Source organism: Felis catus, chromosome B3 (genome assembly GCF_018350175.1).
Source record: "Felis catus isolate Fca126 chromosome B3, F.catus_Fca126_mat1.0, whole genome shotgun sequence".
Taxonomy (NCBI): Eukaryota; Metazoa; Chordata; class Mammalia; order Carnivora; family Felidae; genus Felis; species Felis catus.
In genome coordinates this window covers 120,717,881-120,741,738 of record NC_058373.1, presented here as the reverse complement: position 1 = coordinate 120,741,738, position 23,858 = coordinate 120,717,881, and the positions used below count along the sequence as shown (strand labels likewise).

General features: G+C 52.1%; 1 protein-coding gene and 1 long non-coding RNA gene across 5 annotated transcripts; one reads left to right on the top strand and one right to left on the bottom strand.

Moving 5' to 3' along the window:
* Positions 1 to 1,700: 1,700 nt before the first annotated feature.
* On the top strand, positions 1,701 to 23,007 carry TGFB3 (transforming growth factor beta 3). Its single transcript, XM_003987851.4, has 7 exons — positions 1,701 to 2,052; positions 9,730 to 9,893; positions 10,199 to 10,328; positions 15,803 to 15,910; positions 18,534 to 18,705; positions 20,800 to 20,953; positions 21,834 to 23,007. Exons 1-7 carry the CDS (start codon positions 1,701 to 1,703, stop codon positions 21,990 to 21,992), a joined length of 1,239 nt encoding a protein of 412 aa, XP_003987900.1. The 3' UTR covers positions 21,993 to 23,007.
* On the bottom strand, positions 2,051 to 22,184 carry LOC109500929. 4 transcript variants are annotated; one of them, XR_006599815.1, is made up of 5 exons: positions 22,081 to 22,184; positions 18,101 to 18,281; positions 9,692 to 12,046; positions 7,640 to 8,803; positions 7,145 to 7,398 (listed from the first exon to the last, which is right to left on the bottom strand). It is a non-coding gene; the product is annotated as an uncharacterized LOC109500929 (long non-coding RNA). The 4 variants fall into 4 exon arrangements; XR_006599816.1 differs by having other exon boundaries at positions 7,640 to 10,576; positions 11,875 to 12,046; XR_006599814.1 differs by lacking the exon at positions 7,145 to 7,398 and adding an exon at positions 2,051 to 5,366 and having other exon boundaries at positions 7,640 to 12,046.
* Positions 23,008 to 23,858: the final 851 nt, after the last annotated feature.

The following is a 23,858-nucleotide window of genomic DNA, read 5'->3' as shown; positions in this document are numbered from 1 at the left end:
GCTTGTCAGTGAAGAATCGGGGCCAGGATCGCCGCGGAGCTGAGCCCACCTCCAACCCCGCTCCCCGGCCGGGCGTCGCCCCCCACCCCCGAGGGTGGGCACGGCCGCCCCAGAGCGGGCCCCGCGCGCGCCCCTGCCCCAGTCCCTGCCCCTGCCCCTTGTCCCGCCGGGCGCGGGGGCGGCCCGGGGGCCGGGGTGGGGGGGGGGGGGGTCCGGGCCAGAGCGAGAGACTGGCCCCGAGGCGAGAGGACGGACTGACAGCTGGCGAGAGGGCGAAGGAGCTGGGGGAGAAGGAGGGAAGGGATTCGTCGGAGTAACTTTCCAGAAAAACAGTCAACGTGTAGCAGGAGTGACTCCAAGAGGGGAAAAAAAGTTCAGTTACCACGTCGAGCGAGAGGACTCGCAAAGTATTTTTCAAATGGGCTCGGCTTTTCCTGTGCCTGTTTAAAACATTAAAATCGTGCTGCAAAAGAGGCTGCGTGCGCTGGTCCCTCCCTCCCCCACCCGGGCCAGAGACGTCATGGGAGGGAGGTATAAAATTTCAGCAGAGAGAAATAGAGAAAGCAGTGTGTGTGCATGTGTGTGTGAGAGAGGGAGAGGGAGAGGAGCGAGAGGGAGCGAGGGAGAGGGAGAGAGAGAGAGGGAGAAGGAGAGGGAGAAGCAGCAGGGAGAGGAAGGGAGGGAAGCAGAAAGCCAAGGCCAAGGGAATGAGCAAGCGAGGGGAGAGATAGGGGAAGAAGCCTGAGAAAGAAGGAATAACAGCTTTCCGGAGCAGGCGTGCAGTGAACTGGCTTCTATTTTCTCTTTCTTTGCCTTTTTATTTTTTAAAGAGAAGCAGGGAACAGAAGCAATGGCCGAGGGAGAAGACAAGCCGAGGTGCTGGTGACCCTGGGCGTCCAAGTGGATTATTGTTCCTGGGGCCTGTTCTCCCTGCCTTCCAATTGCACATACCCCCACTTCCCAGCCAATGAAGAGGAGAGGCAGCGTGAACAAAGTCATTTAGAAAGCCCCCGAGGAAGTGTAAACAAAAGAGAAAGCATGAATGGTGTGCCCGAGAGACAAGTGTGTCGGGCTGCCCCCACCTTGAGCTGGGCCAGCGCGGCCCAGCCCTGCCTCTCCCCACCTACTCACTGGTGATCCGACTTTTTTTTTTTTTTTAAACCATTTTTTTTTTTTCCTTTTCTTTTCCATTCTCTTTTCTTACCCTCCTTCAGGGCAAGGCAAGGATTTTGATTTTGGGACCCAGCCACGGTCCTTCTGCTCCTTCTTTAAAATACCCACTTTCTCCCCATCGCCAAGCGGCATTTGGCAATATCAGATATCCGCTCTATTTATTTTTACCTAAGGAAAAACTCCAGCTCCCTTCCCACTCCCAGCTGCCTCGCCACCCCTCCCAGCCCTCTGCTTGCCCTCCACCTGGCCTGCTGGGAGTCAGAGCCCAGCAGAACCTGTTTAGACACATGGAGAAGAAACCCAGAGCTACAAGGCACACAGTCGGCTTCTTCGCGCTCAGGGTTGCCAGCGCTTCCTGGAAGTCCTGAAGCTCTCGCAGTGCAGTGAGTTCATGCACCTTCTTGCCAAGCCTCAGTCTTCGGGATCTAGGGAGGCCGCCTGGTTTTCCTCCCTCCTTCTGCACGACTGCTGGGGTCTCCTCCTCGCCAGGCCTCGCAGCCCCCCTGGCCTCTCTCCCCAGCTTGCGCATGAAGATGCACTTGCACAGGGCTCTGGTGGTCCTGGCCCTGCTGAACTTTGCCACGGTCAGCCTCTCTCTGTCCACTTGCACCACCTTGGACTTTGGCCACATCAAGAAGAAGAGGGTGGAAGCCATTAGGGGACAGATCTTGAGCAAGCTCAGGCTCACCAGTCCCCCCGAGCCATCGGTGATGACCCACGTCCCCTACCAGGTCCTGGCCCTTTACAACAGCACCCGGGAGCTGCTGGAGGAGATGCAGGGGGAGAGGGAGGACAGCTGCACTCAGGAAAACACCGAGTCGGAGTACTATGCCAAAGAAATCCATAAATTCGACATGATCCAGGGGCTGGCGGAGCACAGTAAGTCCACGTTCTCGCTGGGGTGTCTGCTCTAGAGGGTCTGAGCAGGAGTGGGGAGTTCCTTGGGGGGGGGGCCTAGCAGGGGCCTCACAGCAGGGTGCCCCGGGATCACCCACACCAAGGCTCAGGAGGCGTGATGCACAGTTGGGGCCGGGTGGGTGGCTGGGGAGGGAGACCAGGCCATTGTGGGAAGAGCCGGGGGCTTCTGGGAGGCCAGGCGCCCTGGAGTTGAGTGGCTTGCTGAACTCACATCACATCCTCGACTGATTTTACTTTGGAATTACACCGTGCCGTCCTGTTCACATCTGTGCTCTGGCCCATGTGATGGGATAGGCGACTGCGAGCATACGGATGCCATAGAGGGACAGGGCCGGGTCTCTTGAAAGCCGTTATAGCTCCCTGAGTCTGGAGACCTCGGTCTTCTCCCTTGTTTTCGCCACTCATTGTGACGCGTCTTTGGTTTAGTTTTTCCAGTCCTTGGGAAGAAGGGTACACTTGCCCTAGATTAATGTCTGTCAAGCTTTTTGAAGCCCAGGCAAGATCCAGCTTCTTGCTGTCTAGGCCCTTCGGTCTATGCCACACACATGACCCACGTGAGCTGTGAGCATGGTTGAAAGGCACGCACCTACGTTCACACGTACAAGTGCTTCAGGGTGATGTGTAGTCTGGCTTTGTACAGTAGACAGATTCATGTGCTCAAAATGGGCGTCTTCCAGGCCTGTGGACACGGGGAGAGCAGGGTTGTGGCTCTGGACGTGTACATGATTGCTGGCCGCCCTTTTGTGTCTGCGTGTCACGGGAAGAGTGGGTGGGAGGTGTGGCCGTGGGTGCAGAGAGGACATATGTCTGGGAGTGTGTCCTCCCAGGAGGCTCCCGTCTGTGCCGAGAGGCTGGGAGGCTTCTGGGTGAGACGTCTGCGTGTGTGTGTTTGTACACGTGTGGAAGTCATGTGTGTTTACTGAACGGACCTTTAAAAAACCTCAATACAAGAGAGAGAGATTTGGCAGATGTTGAGAAACTGACAGCCCGAGAAGGAGGAATGTGAGCCGCGCTGGGCCAGGGACCCTGGGAGCAGCTCTGTTTGCTTTTCCTACCAGCAGGTGTCCTCACCACCCGGACTACCTCTTCCAGGCCCACCTGGCAGTGGGGAGTGGGAGTGGGAGGGAGCAGGCAGGGTGAGGGGGGTCAGTGGGGGAACTTGGGAAGTTGAAAGGAACCTGGCTGCAGAGGAGGAAGAGGAGTAGGTGGCTGGTGGGTGGAGCAGCTCCGGCTGAAGGTGCAAAAGGCCCTACTGGGAGCCGGCCCATGCCAGGTCCAGGAGCCTGTGGTTACTGGCGAGGGGTTCCCATTCCCGTTTCCTGTGGCCGCCTGGAGCGCCTTGCCTTAGGATGTGGCTACCGTGCGGGGCGGAAGCCGGAGTAAGAGGCAGGGCTAGTGCATCCTGCCCAGGGTCCTCCCGTGGGTCTGGCTCAGCCTCTGCCAGGGGCCCACGGTTCCCAGAGGCACCAGCTCCTGGATGGCTGAACCCCCAACCCCCTGGGCAACCACCAAGTCCGGAGATAGTGGCCACGAGGGTGGAAAACTGAGGCCTGCAGGAGAGGTCTGAAGGGAGCCCAGGGTGAGAGAGAAGGGCTCGGACCTTACGATCCGGGTCAGGAGGTGGAGTCCCAGGGAGGAGGGATTCTGAGTCACAAGGGCGCATCCAGCCTGGAATCCAGAGCCGAGAATGAATGGGCCAGATGCATGTGAGGGCATATGGGTGCCAGTGGATGTGGATTTTGTACAGAGACTCAGGACACAGGTAGCGAGCAGTCTTGGGGAGAGCCGGGGCAAGGGCCCACGGATGCTGGGCAGCTCGGCCTGCAGCAGCAGAACCCTAGCAGGTAGGGGCGACCCTCGGGCCACAGAGCCTGGTCAGGCTGGGAGCAAGCCCGGCACAGGGAGCAAGATACTATTTGGGATATTGTGGGACACGGGCGATGCCGTGGAGGCTTGCAGGTGCAAACAGGAAGCAGGCCCAGACTCTCTGCAGCTGTTGGAGGTGACACAGAGGCTGAGCAGACGCGGCTTGGGCCCGCCCTGCAGCTGGTCAGGTGCCGAGCCAGCCCCAGAGAGGCAGACGCAGAAGGCACACTAATTATAAAGGAGGCAGCGGGGCAGATGCTGAGAAGAAGCAGAAGGCCATCCTCAGAGGCTTGGGGTGAGGGAAGCCCGTCCTGAGCTCACGAGGGCTGTGTCCTAGAGTGGCACTGGGTCCGTGGCGGGACCCTAGCAGGGTCTGGGTGCCAGAGCTTCTGGGGGGAAGTGATGAGATCGCATTCGCTTCCACGTTTCATCATTCCCAGCCTGCTCCTGTACCCAGTGGAGGGGCCCTTAGAGGGAAGTGACAGCAGGAGCTGGCGTAAGGACGTAGGGGAGCCTGGAGAGCAAAGTATGGCAAGGAATCGTTCCCCGTGTGCAGGAGAAAGGGCACCACGGTGAGCACAGAGGAGAGGGCCCATCTTCTGGCTCTGCCCTGTCAGAGAGGAACCCCGATTCTCTGCCTTACAGATGAGGACACAGAAACGTGCATCAGTTAAGTAATGTGCCTCAAAGAGCAGGGGCTCTAACCTAGACGTTGTTCTGCCTGCAGAATGCATGCTGTTAGGCACTAACCCAAGTGTGTAAAATAAACGTTTTAAGTCCCACCTTTAACCTCGAGGCTCCAATAGCACTTTGATTTACAACATGAGCAAATCACCTATCGGACCAAGCAGGCTGGAGCGGGTAGGAGCTCTTTGTAACCCTGGTGGCAGACCGCACAGGGACCACTGGGTGTGTTGGTTCTTAGCTCCGCCTATGGTTATGGCCAGGAGATTGATATCGTCACAGACGTTCTCCCAGATTCAACGGAAGGGCGTTCTTTATCTAACGGAGAGCCTCAAGCTGGTTAAGCAACCACACCAGATGGCATTAGTCAGGTCACCTCTCTGAGCCTCAGTTTTCTCATCTGTAAAGTCAGAGATCATCTCTAAGCTCTCTCGCAGCTGAAGCAATTTTATGCATACATCTGGGATGATTCAACAGCCTCAGCAGTGAAGGCAAGACTCTGGAAATCCTTTTATAATTCACCAGGAGTTGGCTCTGTGGAGGCTGTCTCTGCCCCACGTGGTGGGGAAAGACACAGGCTTTTCCATTCCTTTGTCATCCTTGTTATCAAGATATCACCAGCGTAGGTGTTGTTTTAACTTCTGGCTCGTAATTATCTGTGTCTGGCGGGAGACCCTTGTTCTCATCCGGCAGTGGCTCTAAGACAGCCGGCAAACCCGGAGTTCCTGAGCAAAGAGAAAACTTGATGTTTTAGCCTTTCTTTCCTGGATGCTACTTTTGGGGTTGGATTCTTTCATTCGGAAAATTAAAAGATATTTTGTATCACAAGAACTCACTTGTGTTAAGGGCCAGTGCCCTCTGCACGCTGGGGCAAGTGTTTCTCCTAGAAGGGCTAGGTAAATGTAAAAAATGTGGATTCCCAGGCCCAAGCCCACCCTTACAGAATCAGAATCTGGGCGCGGGGTCCTGGGGAATCTGTCTTTCCGAAAAGCACCCCATTGATCCTTAAGCTCACTGAGGCTTAAGACTCAGTGAACTGCAGGGCAAAACCTCTCCTTGAGGAGCTGAAAACACAAGTGCCCAGCTAATACGAAGGATCTGGAAGAAAAGCCAACACCATGACGGAGCACACAGGACACTTGGCCTCGGGGTCGAGGAGAGAATAGGGTGTGCAAGAGGCTGATGGGGCGGGGGGAGCTGGAAGCGCCCACGCCCTGTTAAAAGAGGGTACCCGCTGCTCAATCCCTGTTGATTTCTGCACTTAGGAATGTGGGTCCAGCTTGCCTCGACCTTGCCGTTAACCCAGAAGAGCAGAAAATCTGGATCTTTTTGTGAAATATCCCAACTTGTAACATGGGCTTAACATGTTGATGGGCTTCTGATTCAAAAATTTTTCAAATGATGCATTGGTCCAACTGCATGTCTAATACGTTTAAAGGTTAACCCGTTTAATGGTGAAATCATTGGAGTGTGGTTTCTCATACTTCTAGAACATCTGGAAGCCATGGTACCCTTTGCAGAGCACTATAAACTGTGGCCCTCAACTCTGGCTACACATCAGAATCATCTGGAGATCTTTAAGAAAGAGAAAGAAAGAAAGAAAGAAAGAAAGAAAGAAAGAAAGAAAGAAAGAAAGAAAGAAAGAAAGAAAGAAAGAAAAAAAGAAAGAAAAGGAAAAGAAAGAAAAGGAAAAGAAAGAAAGAAAGAAAGAGAAAGAAAGAAAGAAAGAGAAAAGAAAGAGAAAAGAAAAGAAAAAAGAAAAGAAAAGAAAAGAAAAGAAAAGAAAAGAAAAGAAAAGAAAAGAAAAGAAACGGAAAACAACTCCGGACCCACCCACTCCAAGGTAGTCAGCATGTCAGCATCTCTGGCGAGTGGGGCCAGGCATCATGTATTTTCAAGGTTCTCCAGGTGATCCTAACGTGTAGCCAGAAGCAGCTTGGCCACACTGAAATATGCATGCTGTCATTGGAACCCGCAGGGTTTTACATGCAGAAATGATGCATATAAGCAAAGGCACATCTAGGAGCCCCGGTGTCTGAAGACATTTTAAAAGGCATGGTCGAAACACGGTCAGCTGTTTCCACGTTTTTGTGTGAAAACTCTACATGAATATTCTTTGCTTATTTTTCTCTCCTCGTAGGAAAAAAGGGGGGGAAAGGGCCTCCACCAATATATGTATTTCTCGCGCAGTGGAAAAAGTTGGTCATAATGTAATTTGAAAGGTGGATCCTCTAGTCCAGCTCCCAATAATACCAGCATCCTGCAGAAGCACGGCTTACCCACAGAACTGAGTGGGGCTTGGCTGTTGCTTAGGCCTAAGTTGGCACTCTGGGCCCACTTCAGGGAAGCCTTCATTTTGTTGGCGAAACTGTGCCTCCACTAGATCTCTCTGGGCCCCCCAACTTCCAGATTCCCCACTTCAATAAAAGAGGTATGGTCCAAAGACCTGGGTTCAAATACCACCTGGGCTACCCGCTAAATTTCCTGACACTCAATTTTCTCATTTGCAATTTTAAAAATTTTTATTTGAAAGAGAGAAAGAGAGAGGGAGACAGGAGGATCCAACGCGGGCTCTGCTCCGACAGCAGTGAGCCCGACGTGGGGCTCGAACTCATGAACATGAGATCGTGACCCGAACCGAAGTCAGGCGCTCAACCGACTGAGCCACCCAGGCGCCGCTCTCATTTGTAACATGGTCAATTTGACTTCTCGTCCTCCTCGAGGATTGTTCGAGGGTCAGATGAGTTAATAAGAGCTCTGTGCAATGTAAGGTGGTGTTATCACAGTTGATTTACAGTCTCATTCCACAAATTACTTAAAACAGCATCATTCTTCAGTGGGGTTAATTGCCAAGATTATATTTACGTTTTCTATTCTCTCCTAGGCAGTTCTTTTGTAATCCCCAACGATTCTGTCTGAGCTTTACTGATAGGGTCAATTTCCTTGTGTCAACCAAGGAAACCCCCCCTGCCCCGCCCCGCCCCAGCGTCTGTTTTACCTCTGCTAGAAACCTGTAGATCCCAGTGATAAAAAATGACCCTTCCACCTCCTTCTCGAAATCTCCTTGAAGTTCCCACCAAGAGGAGTCCGTCATAGGGAACAGACATCTGATTGATGGGCTGGAAGAAGCAAAGGAGGGATGGTTACAAGGGTGTGCTAAAGACCCTCTTAGCTCATCGCTGCCCGCGTGTCCTGGCTTCCTGCTGTCTTGACCCCCCTCTGACTCTCCTCACTGGCATGCGCCGTCTTCTGTTCCATCTTCTTTTTCCACAGCAGTGTGCACGTCGTGTGGACATACGCTTTATGCCCCCTTTCAGCAGCTGCTGGAGGTGCTATTATAACTGAAGCCACACTGATGACAGCTCCTTCAGGAACCAAGCGTGCGAGTACTTGAGAGGGTGGCCAGTCTGAGGAACCTACCCAGGTCCGGAGGGTTTCAAACGGGCAAACTTAAAAATTAAACTGCTCACGCTGGTGCCTCTCTCTGGTTCTATCTGCAATAATTTAGGGAATAGTTGGCAATATTTGTTCTTTCGAAGCCAGTTATTAAGCAGGGCTTCATTAGCCGGCATTCACACATTTGTTTTCCTAACATCTGTTCCATTAATTTTCTAAGAACCAGTGTCAGGCCCACCAGATGGCAATTTCCAGAAACACTCGCTCATCCTTTCCTCAAGATCAGTAGCGCATTTGCTTGTTTCCAAGCCTCTGATCCTTCCCGCCTTGTCCGTGACTTCCTACACCACCCCTCGGGGTGATTATGAGCTCATTCCAGCCATGTCCATTATGTGTGGAATCTGGGTCTATGAGCTTGAATTTCAAGTTCTGGCTATTATTACCGTTTGGGTAGAAAGTTTTTCTCTGGGTGTTAATGCTGCTCCGACCTTGAGGTTGTAAAGCGTGCAGGAGAAGAGACAGGATCTTTCTCTTCTCTTCATCTGGCTCCGAGGTGTGGGGAAAGAGCATCTGCTGCCTCGTGTCTTCTGGACAGGGACGGAGAGGCCAGCACGGTGACAGAGGCTGGCAGAGCACGTGCTGTCAAAGTCAGAAATCCTTAGAAAGGAGTCAGTGGGGATGGCCCAGCTCTGTCTGAAGAAACATCTGTGGGTCTGTCAGACTTGAGATGTGGGCTCTTTGCCATACCGATGCTGCCTCATTGGGTCTAAAACACAGTGTTAATTAAGTCACTGCACTGCTCTTCTAACACCTTCCATGGCTCCCTACTGCTAACGCGATAAAAGCCAGCCTCTCGGGCTGATACTTCAGCCTCCCCAGCCTGCTGTGCTGACCTTGTCTCACGAGCCCTCCCCTGGCTGCTTCCTCTTACTCGCATCTCCTCCTGTCCCTGCTTCGTTTCCAGCAGTCCTTCCATGGAAAATCCCTTCCTCTCCATCCTCAAACCCTTTCCTCCTGTAGGACCCAGATCACATGGTACCTCTTCCATCAGGTGCTCCCTGCTGTCTCCCTACTCTGGTCCCTCCCAACTCCTGGGCTTCTCCAAAGGCCCTCAACACTTTTCCGCTCATCCCGTTACGTGGGCCCTTGTATTAAGATCCTCCCTCTGCACCCCCCGACATGACTCTCCTTGAAGGCAGGGGCACGTCTGTTCAGTTTTGCTTCCCAGTGTCAGCGCTGCGCTTGGCACATAGTATGTGCTCAGCGCACGAGTAATACATGAATGAACGCCCAAAGGAACGAACACATGCATGGGGCAGGTAGCTGTGAGATGGTTAAACCGCCAGGGGGTTTGCTGAGATCTTTTGAGGACGTGTGTTTTCTAAAAGAGTAGCAAAGCAGGCTGGAGAGCCTGCCACAGTTGGGATGTCGAGGCCGTGGCAGGAGTGGCGATTGCCTTTGACCGGCCAGTCATTAGTGCCGGTCCCGGGACTCCGGGGGCTCCTTGCTCCTGACTGGGGCCTTCACCAAGATCTTCCTCCCATCTCCGCCTTCAGGCCTGGGGCCTCACGCCTCTAGGGAGGTCATGGATGGGACCCTGGCCGCCTGGCGGGTGTCTGTGGGCCGCACACTGCTCCTGCGGGGTCTCACTCACACACTTACGGCACCTCTCCTGCTTGCTTGATCTCCTAGATGAGCTGGCCGTCTGCCCCAAAGGGATCACCTCCAAGGTCTTCCGCTTCAACGTGTCCTCAGTGGAGAAAAATGGAACCAACCTGTTCCGAGCAGAATTCCGGGTCTTGCGGGTGCCCAACCCCAGCTCTAAGCGCAGTGAGCAGAGGATCGAGCTCTTCCAGGTGAGCCCCTCCCAGAACAGAAGCCACACGCACAGGGACAGATGGGGAAAGCCGGCTCCCCTGCCCCTGCAGGCCTCTGCTCTGTGCACCGTTCAGAAGGCCTGGGTGTGAATCCTACCTTCTTGGAGTCTTGCTTTCTGTACGTGCGTCTGTCGCTGAGAGGATTAAGCATTAGCTAAGCGTTTGAAGGAGCGTTCAGGAGTTTTCAGTTTCCTGTTGCTCCCCTCACGTGCCCCTCTGCATTGTGACATGTGCCGCCGTCCTTGTCCCGGCCTGGGCCGCTTACTCCTTTCTCCGCCCTCCAGATACTCCGGCCCGATGAGCACATCGCCAAACAGCGCTATATCGGTGGCAAAAATCTGCCCACACGGGGCACCGCCGAATGGCTGTCTTTCGACGTCACTGACACCGTGCGGGAATGGCTCTTGCGAAGAGGTAGGTTGACTCTTAGCCTGAGCATTTGGGAAGGATCCCTCAGGTCCCTTGGTCATTTCCGAAACAGAAGGAAGAGGACAAAACCAGAAGAGTCGCAGATCTGGGTTCAAACGCTAGCTCTGCCATCGATTCGCGGTGTTCTTCATCTGTTCACGCAACCGATACTTACGAAGAAAATTAAGTGTGGCTTACTGCGGATGCAGCCGGGAACAAGGCCGGTGAGGTCCCTATCCCATCGGGCTTCTTTCCTGGTGGGAGAGACATACACTACACAAGGCAACATATCGATGAACAGGAATCTCAGTGATGAGTAGCATGAAACATAGAGGGCACTGTGGTGATGACAGGGCGCAGCCTGACATGAGATGCTCAGGGAGGGTCTCTGTGACAAGGAGTGTGTGCACCGAGGCCTGAGTGATGAGAAGGTTTCAATAGGGATATGCTGGGCGAAGGAGGTAGTGAAGCCCAGGCCCCCGAACAGGAGCAGGCTTGGTTTGTTCTGGCAGCACACGGACCGATGTGGCTGGAACGGAGTGAGCTGGGGGGCCAGAGGTCGCCGGAGCCATTTAATTTGGGACCTGTGAGGCCACGGTCAGGTTTTAGGACTCATTCCACGTGTGGTGAGAAGCCCTGGAGTATTCCAAGCAGGGCTGGGATGTGGACTGAGGTGATTTTATATCTTTTCCATCTTTAAAAGGTCCCTCTGGTTGCCATGAAGTCAAAGGAAGGAGTAGGAAAACCAGTTTGGGGGGTGCCTGGGTGGCTCGGTCAGTTAAGCGGCTGACTTCGGCTCAGGTCGTGATCTCACGGTTCGTGAGTTTGCGCCCCGCATCGGGCTCGCTGCTGTCAGCGCAGAGCCTGCTTCAGATCCTCTGTCTCCCTCTCTCTGCCCCTCCCCTCCGCGCATGCTCTCTCTCAAAAATAATAAACAAAACGACCATGTAGGGGCCCCTGCAGCAGCCCGGATGAGGGCAAAAGGGGCTTCGGCTAGGGTGGTGGCCGTGGGCGTGGAGAGGATACAGATTTGTCGTATATTTTGGGCGGGCTGGTGAGGCATGGGGTGTGAAGACAGGAGAACGCCTTCTCTGATTGTGGACGGAACCCCCCCCCCCCCGGTGGCTAACACTTACTGACACGGGGAAGGCGGGGAGAAGAGCAGATACGGGGGCAGGTTCTGCTGGGGCCAACTAACCTCGAAAAGCGTGGTAGTCATCCAAGGAGAGCTGTCCCATCGCCATATCAAACTTCACCCATCCCAAATTTCTCACCCACTTGCTGTATTCCCTCACCTGGAAAATCAGGTACTGGTCCCTTCCCTGCATGCCTCACGGGGCTGTGTTAAGGATACAACGTATTTGAGAGAACCTCATGGCTTTCAGCCTGTTACACAAGAGTAAGCTTTCATTAGGTCAGACGAGGACACTGGGGCCCAGAGAGGTTAAGTGACTTGACCAGGGTTATCCAGCCTGGATCAGAACCAGAGTGTCCTGACTGGCAGTCGTGGTGCCTCGTAACATCACCCTGTGCTGTTTCTCCCCTTCTTTACCTGGTGGTACTGTCTGGATGATGCTCAGTGGGGAGCAGGTGCCTACGGCGGGCTCATCTGTTCCTTCTCCCCCTCTTGCCAAGAGTTTTCTTCCATCGTCACTGCCACAGAGGCACAGTCCATCCACGTCCTGATGTCCAGAGTCCCTGGAGCTGGTGGGTCCTTCCCTGTCCTTGATGTTTTGGGAAACCAGGGGTTAACGCACTAAGGCTCGGCCCACGTAATGTTGTAAATTAAATAATGGCTCGCAGTTTTGTTTTGTTTTGTTTTTAAAGTCAGGAGATTTCACATAAAACCTGGACTTCTGGATTTTCTAGAAAAGTGGGAAGATTTCCTGGTAACGATCCATGGGAGAGGAGTAGTGGCCACCTCTTGAGGTGGGGCACACATTCTTCACACCCCTGTAGGCCCTCCCGGTCCCCACCGTTACCCCCCCAGAGTGAGGCCGGCAGTCCCCATAAAGCATGATACGCTGGCTAGCTCCGCTCACTTATGTCACCTGCCTGGGCTCTGTAGGCGTCTGAATTTATAGGTCCTCATCGAAGGGGCATCCCCTGATGGCTGAGCTGGCTGATCGCGGGCTGGAGGTCCTGCCTCACCCCCAGGGGTACCTGGGAGCTCCATCCTATCTCCCCTACTGAGCACAAAGCCAGAGGCCTAGGAGCACCCACGGGACAGGGATCTGCCGTGGGCAGCACAGTTGGGAATTCTGACTCAGACGGCACTCCACCTAGAGCCTGACATGGCTGCAGAAAGGAGAGGCCGGGGAAATTAATCTCTTAGCTTCCTTGTCTGATTTTGATCAGCTCCACCTGGATTTCTTTGAAGCCCTGGGCACTTGAAGGAGTTCTTATTTTCCCAGCTGCAGAGCTCAATGAGAAGTTTGCGCGGAGAATGATTTCCATCCTCCTTGAGACATCAAAAAGATAATTTCGTAATAAAACCTGTGGGTCCCCCACCCACCATCCCCACTGCTGCCAATTCTGAGGTTAGTCCTTCATTGGAACCTTCAGTTCCCACTTAGGCAGATGCTTCCCGCCCCTCGTACAGGGGAATCACACACAGACCTTTACTTAGGCAGAGCTCAGGAGTCTTTTCAGAGTTCGTGGCCCCAAACGAGGCAGCAGATGGACTCCAAATGGAACAACTGGTGGTGTGGACTGATGAGGAAGCCGAGTCACGTATAGGGTCTTGTATTCATTCAGCAAACATCCGAGAGCCTACCGTGCGCTAGGTTCCCAGGCTGCCTTCTAGGTCCCGGAGCCGGCTGGAGCCCTATCCAGAGTTAGGGGCCTGGGTCCTCAGACCCTTGGGCTATTTATTGCTCTACAAGGTCTGCAGTTTCTCCAGGTGCAGGGTCAGGCATCCCCCAGCGGCCCTGTCGGGGAGCACAGCCAGCCTCATAGCTTAGGATGGGGGCGGGGGGGGGGCGCGGATGCTGGAAGAGCACAGGCATCTTCCTTTGGTAGTCTCTATTGCCCCACTTTTTATCCCTCCTTGTCTCAAACAATTAGGATGGTTCCAGCATCAGGTGATTGAATCTTGGCTCTACTGCTTACTGCTTGGGCATCTTGGGCAAGCCATTTAATTTCTCTAAGCCTCAGGGTCCTCATCTATGTAATGGGGGGTAGTAGTAGTCTCTATTTTGTAGGATTATTTTGAAGTTCTAAGACAGAGAGAGACAGAGCATGAATGGGGGAGGGGCAGAGAGAGAGGGAGACACAGAATCGGAAGCAGGCTCCAGGTTCTGAGCCATCAGCCCAGAGCCTGACGCGGGGCTCGAACTCACGGACTGCGAGATCGTGACCTGAGTCGAAGTCGGACGCTCAACCCACTGAGCCACCCAGGCCCCCCTGTAGGATTATTTTAAAGATTGAATGAATTAATGCATGTAAAGTCTTAAAGCAGCGTTTGACATAGAATGCCCAACAAATGTTGGTAATTGTTATCATCACGGTGAGTTTTCTACACAGACAGAGCCTGTTGGCCAAGCCAGGCCACCATCTCTGACACTAAGACCTAACTATCCCCAGCACGTCTGTCTGCACCTTGACTTTCTAATTCACAGAATCACAGAACTCGTCCACTCCAGGTCTCTCTTGGCCTTGGCCCCTTCTGAATACTAGGAAATACACTCTGTAGCCCATTTCAACCTCCCTGGCTCCTTCCCTCAATGGCCTTAAACCAGGAAGAAAACACAGCTACGGCTCCGTCTCTGTTCACTCCCTGTTCTCTGGCTGGGCCTCAGCTTCCTTGTTATATTAGTCCCATCCCTCCCCACCAGAGCTAACTTTCTGGTATAGAAGTCTTCAAGCTCAGCAAGGGTCAGTATGTCCTAGAGGCTGCCCTGGCTTGGAGCAGGACAGATGAGACTGGGTTCTGGAGTTTGTGGAAAAAGGGATCCAAGCCTGCCTAACAGTGACCAGAACCTCTGAACTTGGGCCATTCTGTGCATGAGAAGGGTGCTGAGCTGGTTTAGGCTCTGGGGTTTTCCCTGGTGACACCAGATATCGGGAAGACCACAGGTTGGTCCCAAGGCTGGATGCTCACACAGAACTGCTGCCCCCCTACAGCTCGGGATGCAGTAAATCAATCAGCTTGCTGAGATGCTGACCCTGAATGCAGAAGGGTCCATTCCTCATGACCTTTCCTACACCACAGCTTGCTGCTGCCTCCGGGTTAACAGAACTTCCCTAGTTGAGTCTTACCCTGCAGAACTGATATGACACCGATCCTTCCTGGTTTCCCTGCACAGAATTCCTGGATCCAGTTCAAATGTTTTGAACTCCTTTTATTCTTCCTTCCCCGCCCCCCCACTTTACCCAACCCCTTTTACTAATTTCCTTGATTCCCCAATTTTAGTAACCAAAACACCTCGATCCCACAACTAATAAACACCTCGATCCCACAACTAATAGGAGTAAGGGCTACAGCTGGTAGTCTTACACCGAGTTTCAGTCCACAAACCCTGGCACCTCCAGATTTCCTCCTGCTGGTTCTCTCTGAGCTCATATCATCTGGGCCGTTGGCCTTGGCCATTGGCCATCTTCTGTGGCCTGTGCTCTGATTTCACAATTGTCTTCCTGAGCTGTTCGTTTTCCCTCAGCGAGCCATCCACATCTCCAGCTTCGCTGTTAAGTGAACAAAGATTCCCAGCGAAGACACTTCCAAGTAACTTTGACCCAATTATGTCCTTATCCCTTCAAGAAAATATGGCCAAGGGTAACTGTGATTTTCATCTTATCTCCTCTGGAATCTACCAGTCCATTTACACCCACAATCATGGCCCTGGTAGAAAGGCTGGTGTCTTCTACCTAGACTGATACCGCTGCTTGTGTGCAGGTGACCTTGCCTCTAGCGTTGCTTCCTGACTTAATCCTATGGCCCAGACTGTCCCATCTTCCTCCCATCTGGTGGACTCTGTGGCCTTTTGAATCACTGCCTCTCTGCTCTAAAGTTCTTCAGCGAGCCTCTTTCCCTGGCCTCTCCTAGTCCCCCTGCCTCTTACTTTATCTTTCCTCAGTAGGTTGGCTCGAATATCCCCTCTTCCAACAAACACCTAGGGGGTGTGATGGCTGTTTTTCTTCCTCTTATGTCCTCATTCTTTTCCCCCCAAGGAGGTGGGTGACAGTTTTTCCCACTACCATCCTTTGAAAATAGATGACCTTGAAAATTCTCCTTCCCATTAATTTCCCTTTATGCCTTTATTTGGTTGTTCATGACATAACAGAAACACGTGCAGTGCGGCAACGCATGTGTGGAGGTCCACTGTAGCTTTCGCAGCACTTTCTGTCCTCGGTGACCCTCGGGATTACTCAGCTCCCGTGACTGCCTATGGGAGCAGAGCCCTGGCCCACAGGCACGGTGATGGGCACACTTCCGCATCACGTAAAGAATTTTCTCATGGACTCCGTGTCTTATTTTGCAGAGTCCAACTTAGGTCTGGAAATCAGCATTCACTGTCCGTGTCACACCTTTCAGCCCAATGGAGACATCTTGGAAAACATTCATGAGGTGATGGAAATCAAATTCAAAGGTAACAAAATGGATGTGTATAGTGGGGGTGGGGGCAGTTGATGAGATGGGATAGAACAGGAGACGCCTACCAGGCCCCAAGAGAAGCAACCAAGCTCCCTCACAGAGATGGCCAACTGTTTTGTACTTGAGTAATTCTGCTTCGCCCCAAAGACAACAGGCGTGACTTTCAGTTTATAGATAGAAGATGTTAACATCTGGAAGACAGTATTACATTGGGAAGAGGGGTATAGTCATGGACGCCAACGGGTCCGCCTCTCTGAGTTCAGTCAGTAAAATGGAGCTGAGAATGCTTCTTTCATAGGGTTATCACACAAATTAAATGAGATAACAAATGTAAAACCCAGGACCGCAAACACTCAACAAATCGCTGTTGTCTTTCCCTTCCCTAAAAGAAATGAACTGTGGTGATCTGACTACTGAACTTTCCAGATGTTACAGAGGCACCCTGATTCCCACCCAGGAGTCATCTGGGTGTGAATGATCGCTTTGGGGCTCAGGGTGTTTGTATTGAGATAGAGAAATAGTTAAGAGTCTTCTGTGGTCTTCCAATATGTTTCTAAGGCGTGCAATCTGTGGACAATCTCTGGATGTCAGCGAAGTTCTCTTTTCCTTTCATAGTCCCATTTTGGATAATTGAGGCTTGCCTGAAGCCAGGTGGTTCCTCAAGGTCAAACCAACCAAGCCAGAGCCTGAGATCAGAGTCTTGTCTGGGAAAAGGTGCAGGCCTCTCTTGGCTCCCAGCCCTGGGCTTTTACCCTTCATGGGCTCTATTTCAGAGCCTACTTTTATTATTTTTTATTTTTGACAGTTTATTTTGAGGTGGGGGGGACAGAGAGAGAGGGGGACAGAGAGAATCCCAAGCAGGCTCCGTGCTCTGCATGGAGTCTGATGCAGGGTTGGATCTCATGACCGGGAGATCATGACCTGAGCTTCTGAAACAAGAGTTGGACTTTTAATCGACTGAGCCGCCCATGTGCCGCAGAAAAGGGAATTTTATTTTTTACTAAAAAAAATTTTTTATATAATTTATTGTCAAGTTAGTTAACGTACAGTGCATAAAGTGCTCTTGGCTTCGGGAGTAGATTCCCATGATTCATTGCTTACATACAACAACCCAGTGCCCATCCCAACAAGCACCCTCCTCAAAGCCCATCACCCATTTTCCCCTCTCCCCCATCCCCCTATCCACCTTCAATTTGTTCTCTGTATTTAAGAGTCTCTTGTGGTTTTCCTCCCTCCCTGTTTGAAACTTTCTCCCCTTCCCTTCCCCTATGGTCTTCTGTTAAGTTTCTGAAGTTCCACATATGAGTGAAGAGATTCGATCTCTGTCTTTCTCTCACTGACTTACTTCACTTAGCACAATACCCTCCCGTTCCGTCCACGTTGTTGCAAATGGCAGGATTTCATTCTTTCTCGTTGCCAAGTAGTATTCCGTTGTATGTATAAACCACATCTTCTTTATCCATTCATCACATGATGGACATTTGGGTCCTTCTATAACTTTGGCTATTGTTGAAAGTGCTGCTATAAACACTGGGGTCCATGTGTCCCTATGGATCAGCACTCCTGTGTCCTTTGGATAAATTCCTAGTAGTGCTATTGCTGGGTCTTAGGGTAGTTCCATTTTTAATTTTTTGAGGAACCTCCACACTGCTTTCCAGAGCGGCTGCACCAGTTTGCATTCCCACCAACAGTGCAAGAGGGTTCCCGTTTCTCCACATCCTCTCCAGCATCTATAGTCTCCTGATTTGTTCATTTTGGCCACTCTGACTGGTGTGAGGTGGTTTCTCAATGTGGAGAAAAGGGAATTTTAGATCCAGGCCTCCCATTCTTCTTATGGTCCTAGTGCCCCTTTGTGGGGTCCAGGGTCCCTTCCGTCACTGTGTAAATTAAGCTCCTCGTGTTCCTGTCCTTGGTGGAGATGAACAGCTGGCAGCTGCCTGTCACAAAATGGATCTCCTTTTAGTTGAGACTAATTCAGTCCTCAGTCTTCTCCTTTTTAGATGAAATAGCAGGTCCCCCCAGCCTGAGAGTTTATTTGCTAATCTGTGCGTCATATACTTCATTATCTCACCTGAGCGTGATAGTGAGAACTCTGTGAAACGACTAGTGCACGTGCAAGTTTAACGATGATTCAGTCTCATTCCTCTGGCTCCCGTTAAAGCTACCTTCAATGGAGACACCTTACCTTATGGGTAGGACTTCTGTGCTGTCTTGACCGATTCAGATGATAAGAGGAAACTCACACCCCAAGATTCTAAGTCTCAGAATCTACACCGACAGCACAAAGCAATGTGTCTGGGATTCTCTACGGAAGCTTCATGGGTCCCTGAGATACCAGGAAGCCTCTTGGAAGGGCTGTCTGCATTCTGAAAGATTTAGACACAGGAGTCATGAGGGGATCCGACCACGGGTGTCTTGGGAGTTCCTGTGCGACCAGCCCCTCCACCCGGTCCTCCCCTTCCTGCAGCTGGATGTTAGCATGAAGCCATGCTTCTCCCAACACCTTCCACAGAGACTGCACTGCCCCTCCCCCGGGGCGGAGATGGGATGGGGTGAGAACACAGCCTCCACTCTGCCTTCCTTAGACAGGAGACTGTCATCCTGTTTCCCTTCTGCAGGTGTGGACAGCGAGGATGATCATGGCCGTGGGGATCTCGGGCGCCTCAAGAAGCAGAAGGACCACCACAACCCTCACCTCATCCTCATGATGATCCCCCCGCACCGGCTGGACAACCCGGGCCAGGGCGGGCAGAGGAAGAAGCGGGCCCTGGACACCAACTACTGCTTCCGGTGAGCTGGGGCCCTCTCACGCCCCGGGACTCCTGAGACGTTTACGGTGCACCTGCTGTGGCTCAGTCCCTAGGCTTAAGCGGTGCTGACCCGGGGGTCCTGGATGCGATTCACACACCCTCTTACAGAGGTGTTCTTGTTTTTCTGGGAGCCCTACTGTTTCTCCACAGCCCAGCTCTGTGAGGGCCCAGGTGAAGGAAATGAGGAGAGTGTTGTTCAGACAGTTTGGATCGGAGATACCTGGCCGAAGCCTCCCCACAGTTTTCGTGTTTTTAAAGGACTTGTAGGGGGTGTTTGTGCATGGGGGAGATGAGTGGAGAACTTCCCACGCAAGAAGTGCTCCATTCCCTATGAGCTGCTCAAGGATGCTCCTGGGTGAGGGGAGTAGGGCAGCCTCCCCTTTCCGGGGAATTTGAGCTGGAGAAATTAATGAACTAACTCAGAAGGACTACGTAGCCACTGGGAAGAGAGGAAAAGAAAGAGCCTCTTCTCTGATCTAGTTTAGCTCTTCATTCATAAGGGAGGGGATGATAAAGCACACACAGCAATTACTGAAAGGTAGAAAATGCCCACATCCATGAGAAGGTCTGAAAGATCGAGTGCCTGAAGAATTTGGAGCAAGAAGTTGTGGATGCAGGAAAGGCTTCGGAAGGGTGTGGAATTTGAGCCTCCGTGGGTGAGTGAGGCTTGGACCTGTAGGGATATGGGCGGAGGAAGGAAGGAGCACGCATGGGTCAGTCTGGCTGGAGAGGGGGATGCCTGAATGGAGCTGGGGGAGAATGAATTAGGAAAATTTTTCAGATCTACGACCACGTCTTACGAGGAACAACTGAGTGAACTCAGGCTGTTGAGCTTGAAGATGTAACAGAAGCAGTGACGTTGCGCCGACTGTCTGAAGGCTGGCGTGTAGATTTGTTCTGTGTGGCTCTTAATCAGTTAGGAATGGATGCTCTTGGCTGCAAGTAACAGTGGCCTAGACCCCAAAGGATTTCTTGTTCACAATAGGCCCACAGCAGCAGGCTCAGGGCTGGGCTGGCTGCCTAATTATGCCATCGGGAATACGGGCTTTCTCTCTCTGCAGGCCACCACGATTACTATGTTGGTTTGCTTTTCATCTTCTTGTTTATGGTTGCAGTGAGTGCTAAAGCTCCAGGTATCTTGTCCAGGCTCAAGACAAGAAAGAAGGGGGAAGAGGCAGAGCCAGAAGCTCTCCTCTCCCATCCGTGACTTTTATAAAGAATCAAAATGTTTTTGCCAGAATTTGCCCTTACCCTCTGCATACTTCTCCTCATGTCTGATTGGTCATTGCAGGGTCACATGACCACCCCTGCCTGCAAGAGAGGCCAGGAAAATGGTGCTCTCGACTCTTGTGATGGGAGGTGGCAAGGGAGAAGGGAGGTAGGGATGGCTACTGAATAGATAACCAAGAGTGTCTGCCATGGTCCACCCTCGGAACCCACAAGAAGCCAGATTTTGGAAGTGGTAAGTTTTAGGTCTCAGCAGACACTGAAGAATAGACTAGATGCCCACTTGGCAAGAGTTACTGCCAAATGGATTTCTGCAGGGAACAGAATTGAAATGGCCTGATAATCGCACTTGGGGTGAATCATGAGTCTAATGGAAGGATACCCTTCATTTTTATTTGATGGCCCCTGGGTTTAGTCTGAGCAGTCTCAGGTTGTACGTGAGCGGCATGAGCTTAGAGTTCACGTCTGGTTGGGTGCACATTAGGAAGGGAACGATGAAACCAACCTCAAGAAAACTGAGCTGGCTAAGAGCATTCAGTGCTTGGTTCTATGTGAAGCAATTTAAGGCTCTGCTTTGATCCATCATGAAAAAGGGGGCAGGTCCACTTTTGCCTTTTTTCTCTTCCTCATGCATCATCTGTATCTGCCTGTTGTGTCCTTGGGACCAAGAAAATGCCTTTATGGTATATACTGCTCAATGCACTTGAACCTGGGATTCCATCGATTAGGACCACCTCTTAGGATGACCTGGAAGGACTCCAGGTACAAATATGAGGGCCGTTGGTGAAGTTCTTTTACATGGGTGGTTTCCTTTAGGTTGATTGTCTCTAAATGTTTTTCGTTGTAGCAATTTGGAGGAGAACTGCTGTGTGCGCCCTCTCTACATTGACTTCCGACAAGATCTGGGCTGGAAATGGGTCCACGAACCTAAGGGCTACTATGCCAACTTCTGCTCAGGCCCCTGCCCCTACCTCCGCAGTGCGGACACAACCCACAGCACGGTACGGGGCGGGGCTCATGCCAGGCGGGGCGCTGGGGCGGAGCCGCCCGGCCACTGGTTCAACTGAATGCGTGAAGGACTGAATGTGGAATGAGCGAATGATGATCCAGGGCGAGTAAAATCCCTTTGTGAAGGTTCTGATCTTGGCACCCTGGCCCGACTCTACTTCGTCACATTGTGCCCTTTAAAATTTCTTCCATGGTTTCCACCAGACTTTAAAATTTGTTCTAAAGCTCTTGTACCATTCTGGAAATTCACGGTCACACCCCACCCTGTATGTCAAAGATGTCTGCACACAGCTAGCGGGGAGTGTTGGGGAAAAGAGGCTTCTACCATCCGTTCAAACACCCTGATAATTCCAGCCTCTTGGATGCAGAAAAGTTACTTTGAAAGATAATGCAAAGCACACAGAAGAAGCTAATATGCAACAATGGGAAGAGAAAGGGAGAAACTAGCTGCTGGCCTTTCTTTCCCTCAAGGGGAATCAAAGCTAGGGCAGTAATTTGTGGAACGTGTTTCCCGAGAGCTCATGATTACTGCATCCGGTCTGGGGCCCCACGCTCTGGCGCTTACTGAATGGCCCAAAGCAGCGTTTAGTGAGATCACTTCTCACCAAAGTGGCCAGTCGCAGCTAGGAACACCGATACAGGAGCGTTTCTTAACAGCAGAGAGAAAATCTCATTATCCCGTTAAAGTCGCCCGATAATTGTTACAAGCTTAACCTGATAATGCTCAAACCGGTACAGATGTTCCCCCAAACCGAAATAGCCTGGCTGGCCAGTCTACCACTCGCCCCGTCTCTGGAGCGGCCCCCAGGACTTGCGGAGGGCTCTCGGCCCGGGGCCTGGCTTGCCAACCTCTAAATGATGTGTCCTCCCCAGGTGCTGGGACTGTACAACACCCTGAATCCCGAAGCCTCTGCCTCACCTTGCTGTGTGCCCCAGGACTTGGAGCCCCTGACCATCCTGTACTATGTCGGGAGGACCCCCAAGGTGGAACAGCTCTCTAACATGGTGGTCAAGTCCTGTAAGTGTAGCTGAGAGCCCGCCTGCGACAGAGAGAGAGGAAAGAGAACCGCCACTGCCTGACTGCCTGCTCCTCGGGACACACAAAAGCAACACTCCTCACCTAGAGGCCTGGAGCCCGCAACCTTCAGCTCCAGGCAAATGGCTGAGATGGATGTTCCCTTTTGGGACATTTCTCCTTCTTGCTGGCTCTGAGAATCACTGTGGTAAAGAAAGTGTGGGTTTGGTTAGGGGAAGGCCCAACTCTTCAGAATACACAGATTTTCTGTGACCTAGACAGACGTGGTGGGGACGGAGGAAGAGGGATGGCGAGTCGGCACCTGACACATGGTGTGGCAATGGATCTGGGAAACCCTAGGGAGGAGGAAGGGCAGAGAACGGCCGGGACAGGGCCAGGCTGGAAGACGCTTCTGAGGTCAGATTGGCTCATCGCTGCCCCACATCCGCTCTAGGGAACCTGGATCACTTTAGACAAGGCAAGCATTTTCCTTCAGGCAGGTTACCTAGACAGTGTCCCAGATCTGTAGCTCATACTCCCTGGGATTAAGGATGAATCTGCTTTTTGCAAATGGTCCTCTCAACATCAGTCAGCACCGAGGGTCATTACAGGGAGAAAATCCAGGTAATGTCGTTCCCGGGCCATCAACTGGATTGGGCCGTATGGACACGCCGAACTCAGAAGCGGAGGGTGGGATGAACGCTCTCCTGCCCGCCCTCTGGGCCCCTCCTCTCGCCTTCTTCCTCGACCGTATTTCCCCTTGGACATCTGGCTAGACACCGTCCAGGTCAGGGTGCACGTATCTGGATTATGGTCTGTGCAGTCTTGGGGCATTATGGGTTCCCCTCTATCCCCCAAGACCCTGTGTTCATCTGGTGTTCCTGGAAGCAGGTGCTAGAACGGGTGAGGCATGCGGGGAAGCAGCAAATGCGCCACACGACTTGGCCCCAGACACATAGACTGAGGTATAAAGACAAATACAAATATTACTCTCAAAATCTTTGTATAAATAAATATTTTTGGGGAATCTTGGATCATTTCCATCTTCTGGAAGATTGTTTCTAGAACAGTAAAAAGCCTTTTCTAAGGAGGAAGTCTGACTGGATGAATATCCTTAATCACTCTTTTCTTAATTCCCTGTTCATATCCACTAACTAGAGGGAACGGGAGCCCGGGGCAGGGAATCTCGAGCACACTGCTTAGTGTGAGTCCCCTGGCCACCGGTAAACTGCACTGCCTCTGCCATCGGAGGGAGAAGACTCAACTGTTATTGGTGTTCCTTCCTTTCCTTCTCGTGAAGTAGTTTGCTCTCAGACACACACAGAGGCAGTGGCAGTGGCTCAGATGGGCAGAAAGTGTAACTGTGGGCCAAAATCACTTGGGGTGAGCCCTTGTACGTGGAAGTGTGTTGGTTTGTACACTCACTATCCATGAAGAACATCATTTTTGAAAATCTGATCTCACCCGCCACATCAGTGGAGAATGAGAGAAACTGTCTGGCAAATGGCCTAAGAAGACGAGGCTAATTCTGTTATCAGGTTAAGCTCGCCAGGAAACCCTTTACAGACAGAGGGCCTCTTGTCAATGACTTAGGGATGGGAGAGGGCGGGGAAAGAACAATCCCACAGTTCTGTTTCGAGGTCCCAGATCCCAGAGCAATGCAGAATTCCACTGTGGCGTTGACGTCCACCTGAAGCAGCTAGTGAGGAACCACCTAGCAGCTCCCCAAAAACATGTTCCTCTATTGAAATCACCGTGCCATTGGTGAAAAAGTCTATCTGAAGCTAAAATGTGCAGGTCGAAGGGTCTGTGTGGTATGTGTGTGTGTATGGAGATGTATCGTGCTCCTTCTGGAGTTCTCCCGGATTGAACTCCTGACTTTG

Bases quoted from the DNA above. Each gene is read 5' to 3' on its own strand.
- TGFB3 (XM_003987851.4), top strand. From the start codon at position 1,701: ATGAAGATGCACTTGCACAGGGCTCTGGTGGTCCTGGCCCTGCTGAAC. The intron at 15,911-18,533 runs GTAACAAAATGG...TCCCTTCTGCAG, and splicing joins GATGGAAATCAAATTCAAAG to GTGTGGACAGCGAGGATGAT. The intron at 18,706-20,799 runs GTGAGCTGGGGC...TTTTCGTTGTAG, and splicing joins GACACCAACTACTGCTTCCG to CAATTTGGAGGAGAACTGCT.